Source organism: Trachemys scripta, chromosome 17 (assembly GCF_013100865.1).
Source record: "Trachemys scripta elegans isolate TJP31775 chromosome 17, CAS_Tse_1.0, whole genome shotgun sequence".
NCBI classification, from domain to species: Eukaryota; Metazoa; Chordata; order Testudines; family Emydidae; genus Trachemys; species Trachemys scripta.
The window spans coordinates 15,922,357-15,932,309 of NC_048314.1; the positions used below are offsets into that span (position 1 = coordinate 15,922,357).

The 9,953-nt window shown below is 49.6% G+C and overlaps 1 protein-coding gene across 1 annotated transcript; it reads right to left on the bottom strand.

The window, feature by feature from the left end:
• Positions 1-541: 541 nt before the first annotated feature.
• On the bottom strand, positions 542-8,690 carry UCK1 (uridine-cytidine kinase 1). The gene is made up of 7 exons (XM_034793431.1): positions 8,564-8,690; positions 4,928-5,087; positions 3,058-3,154; positions 2,682-2,824; positions 2,479-2,573; positions 1,144-1,192; positions 542-812 (listed from the first exon to the last, which is right to left on the bottom strand). The coding sequence occupies exons 1-7, from the start codon at positions 8,660-8,662 to the stop codon at positions 625-627; spliced, it is 831 nt and encodes a 276-aa protein (XP_034649322.1). The 5' UTR covers positions 8,663-8,690; the 3' UTR covers positions 542-624.
• Between the last annotated feature and the right edge of the window lie 1,263 nt (positions 8,691-9,953).

Here is a 9,953-nt window from a genome sequence, read left to right on the forward strand (position 1 = left end):
CCCAATTAGTACTGAAGTGTTCTCCAAGGTCAGTCTTCCTGACATGGGGCACAAAAACTGAAGCCTCTGCTACATAGCATGTAGTTAGGCTCAGCAACTAGTGACAAAACACCTCAACTAGAAGGCGGAGCCCCACTGCTCCTTTGTCTGACTGTAAGTTGCCAGTTGCCCAAGAGATGCCTAATTTTCCTCAGCCCTGAGTAAAATAGACTTCTCATTATTGGCACAACTGCAGAGGTCAGTCCTTTTCCCCACAGAGAAGGGTGAACTGTCCATGGCAGTGCCAGATCTCAGGGGGCAGCTGGGGACCTGTACCTGCTTGTTTAAAAACAAGGCTCTTTGCTGTGTCTCACTTGGAGCAAAGAGCTGTTTTCCTGGCAGCCAACCTTGCTGCTAAGGAAAAGCACCATGAGGGGAGATTATTAATCTTGTATCCCACTGGGTTTAATTCCTAGGGGGATTTCAGCACACAATGCCATCTAACACCAGGTCCTGGGTCAGTAATCCAGCTCCTTCCGTGAGAAGACACACACACAACCCCTAAGTTGCTATGGGCATGTCACAAACCAGTTTGTTAAAAAAGTTGGTCTGGAACAGAAGCAACTTCTTCAGACCCCCACCTGATTAGTGGGGACGGCTGCTGGACTCCAGATGAGATCGTTTGCCAGCTGCCAGCACGGTGCTGCCCTCTGCTTGCTCAGGGAATGATCGCTTATATGTCCGACCATGCCCATTCATTGCCCCTCTCTGCCACTTGCAGATGTCGCCATTCAAAATGTCCTGGATATGCTGCACAATGAGGTTTATAGCCACTGCAAAAAGAAGAGTAAGTATCTGACACATGCATGTGGTTGGGCGAGCTCTATGTCACAGCCACCCGCTCAAAAAAATAGTGGAACAAACAGCCCAGTCTGAGTCAATGTGTGAACCAGCTACTCTTCATTTTGATGGTGCTGCTTGCATTTGGGGTCAGAGCCCAACACCATAATACTAAAACCTATAGTCCTGATTCAAACAAAGTCAGGGATAATCCATGTCCATTTCTAAGCACTGCCCCCTTCACTTTACAACAGTGTTCAGTAGGAGAATTTGGGGCTCTGACTTCATGTGCAGAGTTCAATTAAAGCAGTAAACATCCCTTACCCATATTGTCGACTCCACGAGGAATAATCACATCAGCATACTTCTTTGTCTGCAAATCAGAAACAATAGTTTGGCTTTTCACAGGGATGATTACCACCAGCCCCAGATCTGAAAAAGTGGGTCACTGCGATGGTAGCAGTATCTAAAAGTCTGTGTGGTCAACTGAATGTTACTGAATTGTGTAGCTGTGACGGGACAGCTTAAAGGGGGGGAACAGTTGCCTCTATACTAAAAGCGCTCAAGATATTCCTCTCCTCTCCTACTACTACAGTGACCTGAAGCTGATGTTCAGCATAGCCTGACTCACTGCAACAAGAGCCGGTCAATCCCGTTAGAATTGGTTCCAAGCAGAACACCACATGCTGCTTGTAAATCTGTTTGTGTGCTGAATTGCTGCCTGTCTCTGCTTTTTATAAAAAGGCAGTTCCTAGCAGGGATGCTGATCTTGCTACTGCACTTATAGGGTTTAAGTTAAAAACCAGCACCGACCTCCTGCTGGAGCAAAGTAAAAATTGTTGTTTTGCATTCTTCAAGCACTCACAAGTTAATTTATTTATATGGTCACCGAACTGGCAGCCGCTTCCTCTCCTGTAGAATTACATGCAGGAGGGAAGGGGAGCATTGTCCCCAGGTCATACTGCAGTGTTCCAAGTCAACTGACACTCTATTACATACGTGAAAGGCTAGGCATAGGCGGGGCATGTCAGCAATCAGTGAGAAAAGAAACCAGTCATATAGCACTATAAATACCCACTGTTTGTAAAGCCACCTGGAAAACACTCATGACATGGCAGCTCTGGTGAGAAGCAGGGAGGAGAGACGGCACACAGCCGAAGAGGACATCCCAGGTGCAACAGACATGTTTTTATCTCCTAAACCATTCCCATGGAGTCGCTCAGCATAGCCCCTTTTTACAAAGATAGCACCACAGTGGCCACGCTTTGGGAAGGTTCCAACACTCCAATTCATGGCATGCTGAGTAGGACCTCACATCTGAGCCAAACTCAGCTACACCAAATTGTTGTGTTGTTGCAGTGAAAGGGAGACCGGCTGGATGGCTCAATAGTTTCTTTAATATCTAGGACTAACAGTGGCTAACTGCCATGGGTTAAACTACTGGGAATTTTATTCAATGCAAAGATTAAATCTGAACAATAGGATCTTCACTAAACATTACTTTTTGCTCCAAACAGCTATGATTTGGGTGGTTTATACCAATCAAAGGGCCCTAGTCCCACTTCTTCAGCTACAGTATAAATAACCATCACTCAGCCTCCACTGCCTCTCCAGTCCCTTAAAACATGTCTGATTTTAAACAAGTGAAAAGCTTGGTACCGGCAAGCAGAACTCCTCAAAGGCAGGTTTGACGAAGGTTGTGTACTGAGTCAGGATCTGCTCTAGGTCCCTCCCGCGCTTCATATCTCGAAGAACTGGGGCAGGGGGAAAAACAAGGGGCAGTGAGTTTTATCGTATTCGTAGAGACGATTGCCACAAGGCAAGCAGGTGGCCGATAATGGAGCAGAAGCCCAGGGTATTACCTCTGCGGGACAGCCGGACATCAGAGTCTGTGTCAACGAAGAGTCGGAGATGGAACATGTCCCGAATGTCTTGGTTATAGAATACCAGGATCCCCTCAAAAAGAACCACGTCTGCAGGATAGACCACTGTTGTCTCTGCCAACCTGCCAAGGGTATATGGACAAAGTCTCAAACTAAGTGGCTTTCAACACTGAATGCTAACATGCAGTTCCATTCCATTAAACGTGGCTAACCCAGTCCCAGCTCTTCTTGCTCCCTCCAGCCCTCTACAACAAGACCACACACATTCAGCTAGGGTGGGCCAGGGAGACAGGGCAGCTCACCCTGACTCTGCCCAGCAGTGTATGGAAGACGTTTGTTAAGAACTGAGACTTACCTAGAATGGGTTACAAAATCATAGGTCGGCACCTCTACAGTTTTTCCCTCCACAATATTTTTCAGGGTTGTGTGCATCAAATCATTATCAAAAGCACCTGCAAAATGAAGGAATAAAGAAACAAGGCCCAGGTGCTGTTATGACCAAAATATTGCCAGTCTTTCCTGGTACTGCAGGATTTAAGTCTACTAACATTCCTCTGTCTGACATTAACAGACCCAGGAAGGGGGGGGTATTCCTGGCTTATTCCTTTCTAGCTACAGCAATCCAATCCCTAAGTCATGTTAAAGGAAAACTGTAGCATAACCCCAAAGAGAATGTAATCACTGCATCCAGGTACAAAGTGTCTTTGACCCAGAAATGAAGACTAATCCAAACAGACATGAAAACTGCCATCTAGACGGCCTGGTAGCTTACAGATGGACATGGCAACCACAGCTCAGCAAGGGAAAGGACCAAGAAAAGCCAAATCTTAACATTTTTTGCATTAGCTAGAAATAAAATGCAAAAAATGTTAAGTTAACATAAACCAAAACAGAATTACCGTGTGGAAAGCCTTATCCATTTGTCCTGCCTTTGAAAAGAGTGAGCAGTGCTGCTTAACCTACAGCAGGTGTTCTTCCACTTTTGTCCAGGATGGACTGCAGGGAATGGCTCCCGTTTGCAATCATGTAACATTCCTGGGGCAAGGACAGCTGTTGCTTACACAGAAAAGAAGTATATTAGGAAAGTATCTGATGTGTTTTTAGTTTCTTTTAATGCATTTTAGCAGCTGGAAACTAGGAGGTGATCGAGCATCATGTGAGCGTTAATGTTCCGCAGCCCTACAGCATTAGACTAACTCCCACTGCAGAGCAACAGTACGATGGCATCTAGCTCCAGCAACAATACAGGCACCAATCACAACATGAGGCTACTGTACAGTTTTTCTAAGAACTCAGTCAGAAATGAATTAATTTTGTTCTTTCTTCCCTATTAACTGCCACTGCAGTTCTCCCTGCCTTTCACTTGGGCAGGGTTGAGGTACAGGAACCCAAATACCCAGATTTGGGAGTGTTCAATACTTTCCATTCTGCCTGTTCAAAGCCCTTTACAAACAATAATTAAACCATGCACCAAGTCAGGCTTATGCCCCTTTTCAGATGACTGAAGCACGTAAATTCTTCGGGGCACGGACGGTCCATTCCACATTTGTACAGCACCTAGCACAATAGGGTCCTGGTCCATGACGGGCTGAGAGGTGCCACAGTAATAAGAGGAGAGTAGTAACTTGCCCAAAGTCACCCAGAAAGGCAGTGGTAGAGCTAGGAGCAGGCTCTTTTGAGTCCTAGTGCTGTGCTCTATGCACTGAACCCTCTCAGGAAGGCCGCCCCCTAGGAACGCTGAGATTTCCCACGGGAGTAGGTGGGAGGGGTCTTCTCATTATGCTTAACTGAAGCATCAGTTTCTGCTGGCTCTTATAACTAACGTGCCCAGAGGAAACACTTCCCTTGTAGTCCTTTAGAATTGGCTCCCTCCCAGCACAGCAAATGTCTCGCAATAGGTTGCGGGAAGCTCTGATTCCTGGCACTACCAGAGTTTGGAAAGACCAAACAGCACTCTGACATCAGCACACGTAGTAGAGCTGTGGCTCAACAGCAGGCGATGGTTAATGGCACTGTAAGCACGCAGAGGCAGGGACCGGTCTTTTTATTTACATAGAAAGCACCATGCACACCCCCTCCGGTTCTCACAGTGAGTAGCTGTAGCTAAGAGCAGTAGCTATTTTGCCCTTCCATGACAGTCTCCTCTCCATGTCCTTCCCCATACACATTTCCTCCTTCCCCAAAGGCAAACATGAAGTGGGGCGGGGAGATCTTTAAACCTTTACCTGGGTGATCAAAGTTGTACTGTCCCTTCAATGCCTTGGCTTTCTGGTCCGCAGTGAGGACCTTGTAGAACCTATCCTGGCTCAGAATGATGAGCTTTCGTTGGTGATGGTCCACCTCATTTTGTCCCAGGAGCTCCATGATTTTCTCACATACTGTGGACTGAGGAACAACAAGCAGCCAGTCACAAACCACCACCCTCTGCAGCACCGTCCATCAGGGCTTCACCAACATTCAACTTCACAGCAGTCTTGGGAGGTGGTGGGTAAGAACCATCCTTATTTTATAGTGGACAAAACAAGGCAGAGGTTAAGTGGCCCCCCAACACATGTCAGAGCCAGGGACAGAACCCACTCCTGTGCTTTAAGCACTTCATTATACCTCCTCTCCTGCCTAATTCAAAACCCATCCACGAGGCTGTACGGAGCTTTAAAGAGGGGAGATGTGGCTACAAGAAGCAGTCGGGGACATGGGGCAGAAGAATGGGTTCATGGGGGCACAGAGATTATCGAGTGGAACTGACCTAAGATACAGTGTTAGGTGAGTGGAGCCATGGCAGCTATCTCAAGGCAGGTTCTGTTCACAAATCTAATTCCAACCCTGTCACTCACTGTGCTGGGAAGGCTCAATTTAGGTTTTGCGATAGAGAAGTTCAGACTTAGAGGCTAAGTCTCCTATCATTAGTATTCCAGGTTCCCTAGGTATCTGATACACAAGGCTACTTTTTAATGCTAGAGCGCCTTCTCTCCAGAAATGCTGTACAAACATTTGTTCATCACATCTGCCTACCTGAGGGCTGGGGGAAGGTTTGTGAGATATTCCCATTTTACAAACGGCAAACCTGAGGCACAGAGAGATTAAGTAACCAACCAAGTAAACCAGCAACAGAACATGGACTAGAACCAAGGTTCAATTTAAAAACGTAAGAATGGCCACAGACCGATGGTCCATCTAGCTCAGTAGCCTGTCTTCTGACAGTGGTCAGTGCCAGGTGTTTCAGAAGGGCTAGATGGGGGGAGGGATAGCTCAGTGGTTTGAGCATTGGCCTGCTAAACCCAGGGTTATGAGTTCAATCCTTGAGGGGGTCTGGGGCAAAAATCAGTACTTGGTTCTGCTAGTGAAGGCAGGGGGCTGGACTCAATGACCTTTCGGGGTCCCTTCCAGCTCTATGAGATAGGTATATCTCTATATATAAATTATATAGAAGTGTGGACAGAGCAGTGATCCATCCCATTGTCCAATCCCAGCTTCTAGCAGTCAGAGGTTTAGGGACACCCAAAGCATGAGGTTGTGTCCGTCACCATTTGGGCTAATAGCCGTTGATGAATCTACCTGCCATGAACTTTTCTTTTTTGAACCCAGTTATACTTTTGGCTTGTACAACATCCCCTGGCAACAAGTGCCACAGATTGACTGTGCACTGTGTAAAGAAGTACTTCCTTACATTTGTTTTAAACCTGCTGCCTATTAGTTTAATTGGATAACCCCTGGTTCCTCTGTTATGTGAAGTGGTAAATAACACTTCCCTATTCACTTTTTCTCCACCATTCATGATTTATTAGACCTCATATCCCCTCTTAACCGTCTCTTTTCCAAGCTGAACAGGCCGAGTTTTTTTAATCAATCCTGGTATGGAAGCTGTGCCACACCCTTAATTTTTGTTGCCCTTCAGGTGCTTTTTCCAATTCTAATATATCTTTTTTGAGATGCGGCAGCCAGAACTGCATACAGTATTCAAGGTGTAGGCGTACCATGGATTTATACAGTGGCAATTTTCCATCTTCCTTTCCTCATTGTTAGCTTTTTTGACTGCCGCTGCACATTGAGCCAATGTTTTCAGAGAACTAGCCGCGAGGTGGTTGTTTCTAGCTTCCAAGGCCCTTACGCCAACCACTAGATCATTCTGCCTCTCCATTAAAGTCGACATTCCCTCCTTGGCAACTTAATTTCTCTGCAGAACTTAGTCTCTGCTGACAGCCCATCAAAAAAGAGCCTTGAATAGGTTGTGTACATTGAAAAGAGCTGAGAAAAGGATTCCCAGACATAACATTTATCACTGGATCTTGCCCTAACTAAAACACCATTTCTCAGAGAGTGGGACGCACCACCCCGAGTAGGGCTGAACTGCAGCTGGGAGCAAGCTTCCCAGCCTGGGGCGACAGACTCAGGCTACGTCTGCTCACGCTAGTTGCTAACAAGAGCGGTGTGGACATGGCAGCTCAAGCTAGTGACCTGAGCTCAGACCCCCTCGTTGGGGGGGCTGATTGGTGGGGCTTGGACTCGGGCGGCTAGCCTAAGCCACCATGCGTCTGTCCAGCCGGGCTGGGAGGTTGCTCCCAGCTGCAGTGTAGACATACCCACAGAGGCCAAACAAAGCCACTGGCTTTTCCTCAGCTCCATCCATCTCCCTAGATCAAAGTGGGGTCAGCTCTGGAGTTGGGCTGGGTCAATATTTGTGTTGAGAGCAAAGTGCAGGTTCCTTCCGCATCTCCTGTTAGGCAAACCTCTACCTTTTACACAAACCGTCCTCCCCACAGGCTCCCCAACAAACATCTCTTCTCCCAGGACAAGGTTATTGCAAAATAAAGATTACGCATGGACAAGCAATCAGAGTGAGAGATTGGTGGGTGTGTGGGAGGCTCATTCTCTAAGGCTTCTGGTTCCAACCCCCTTGGGAGTTTGCTGGTCTTGCTATGAGAACGGCACTTCATTTTAGATCCCTGTTTACCTCCAGGTTTGGTGTGTGCTCACTTTTATCATGGTAAATCACTGATGTCAGAAATGTTGCCTCATGCAACTGCAGCAAGAGAGAAGAAAACTGCTGCTGACTTATGGAAGCCTGTGTCCTTTAGAGCACCTGCCCTTTCCTCATGTCTCATTTTGGGTCTTTGTCCCACGTTTTGCCACATATGTTTGAGCCCAGGAGCTTGAGCGGTTTGTGCTAGCCAGGATCTCTCAGCGGGTGAAGGAAAGTAGGGGTGATGTTCTGGTCCCTAATAATAATACTGATGATACTTTGGAGCAAATGTACTTTACAAATATCAGGTCAGTCTTCCAGCGAGGCAGGTCAGTATCCTGCTAACCTGGCAGACTGGGGAACAGAGATGGGTGAAGTGACTTGCCCAAAGTCACACACGTTGGGGACGTGAGGGTGCTGGGGATAGACCCCAGGAGGCCTGGTTCCCTGCTGCCGCTTCTAGAGGCTGATCTATACGCAAGCAGAGACGAGACCGAACAAACTCCTTTCCCTTGGGAGTCTGGGAACCGGAATGAGACACACGAATGGCACCCAAACCCTCCCCCCACAAAACCATCACAGCGGGATACCCGCTCCGTAGGCAGGGACCCACCGGGCTGCAAAGCGGATGTGGGGCTCCCGATAGCCACAGCCCAAAACACCTGGCGCTGGCCCCTCCCCCTCCACAGGTGTCCCCAGCACCTGGACAGTGCGCCGGGGGGTGGGGACGGCAGCACCCCGGAGGGCGCCCCCCGGCGGGGGCACAAGGAGCTCTGTGGGCTGGAGGCTGAGCCCCCCTGCAGCGCTGTATGGACCGGGGCTGAGCTGAGACCGGCCAGACTCGTCTCACCCATGCCCCCCCCCCGCCCCGGCCCGGTGCAGCCCCGGGGGCGGCTCCTACCTTGCCGCTGGCGGTGCCGCCGCTCACCCCGATCAGGAAGGGCCTGGGGTGCGGTCGCTCGGCCTCCCCCCCGCCGAGGCTGCTGCCCGCCGAAGCCATGACTCTCCAGTCGCCACTGCCGCGGGGGGACTACAACTCCCAGCAGCCACTGCGCCGCGCTGCCCGCTAGGAGAGCCGCCGGGCAGCCGTGAGGCAGCCTGGGAGCTGTAGTCCCTGCGGCTGCAGCGTTTAGCGCCTGCGCAGTCGGCTCTGCGGCCCCTGTGATAAGAGACCAGCTGGACAGGGGTGTGAAAGGAGTGAGAGACTTGGGGTGCGTGTGGGGGTGACATTTTAACAGGGGGAGAGTTACAAACCAGGGGTGGATGGATCATCGCTGCAGCTGGCTGGGAGCAGGCCATGGCAGTGGTTGTTCAGATGGAAACCGCCCCTTTTGTAACATGGGTTTCCATGGGAAACCTGCAATTTTGCCAACACCCCTCCCACCCCCCCCCCAACCCAACCCCTAATTTTCTGTCAGGAAAATCACAATGACAACTCCCCAGTGCTCAGCCTCCCCTCCCGCCCTAGGGTGACCAGATTGCAAGTGTGAACAATCAGGACGGGGGGGGGGGGGTAATAGCAGGGCCGGCTTTAGGAAATGTGGGGCCAAATTCGAACATTTTCAGCGGGTTTTTTTATAAAAAAAATGTCAAAAAAGCCTTTCATTACTTAGCAACCGGTTCCCCATAAAAAGTTCTGATTTAAGGGCTGTGCCACAGTATGTATTGTTTGTACCAATAGGGTTACCATACGTCCGTATTTCCTCCCTGACGGCGATTTACGAACCAAAAAGCCTGACATGTCCGGGCAAATATGGATGTATGTTAACCCTACCTAAAGTTTTTTAAAACGATGGGCCTGAACTAGAAATGAGCTCCGTTTCACAGGTGTGGGTCCCCACCACTCCCTGGGGGGGTGTGCACATGTGTGGGTCCTAGCTGCCCCCCTCATTGAAGCAGGTGTGCAGGGTTATGCCCTGGGAACTGCAGGGCACCACTGGACATGGGGCTGGCTGGAGGCAGGGCAGGGCTGACTGGAGGTAGGGTCTGGCTGCAGGCAGGGCAAGGGGTGCGAGTCTGGCTGGAGACAGAGGAGTGCGGAACTGGCTGGCTTCAGGCAGGGGGGTGCGGCAGGGGTTGGCTGGAGACAGGGCAGGGGGTGCGGGGCTGGCTACAGGCAGGGCAGGGGGTGCAGGGCTGGTGCGGGAAGGGGTGTGTGCGGGGCTGGCATTTCCTCCCTGACGGCGATTTACGAACCAAAAAGCCTGACATGTCCGGGCAAATATGGATGTATGTTAACCCTACCTAAAGTTTTTTAAAACGATGGGCCTGAACTAGAAATGAGCTCCGTT

Excerpts from the sequence above, each read along its gene's own strand:
- UCK1 (XM_034793431.1), bottom strand. The coding sequence starts at position 8,662 with ATGGCTTCGGCGGGCAGCAGCCTCGGCGGGGGGGAGGCCGAGCGACCG. Across the intron at positions 2,825-3,057 it reads GATTTTGTAACCCATTCTAG|GTTGGCAGAGACAACAGTGG; the intron begins GTAAGTCTCAGT and ends TACCCTTGGCAG. Across the intron at positions 813-1,143 it reads TCGTGGAGTCGACAATATGG|TGGCTATAAACCTCATTGTG; the intron begins GTAAGGGATGTT and ends TTCTTTTTGCAG.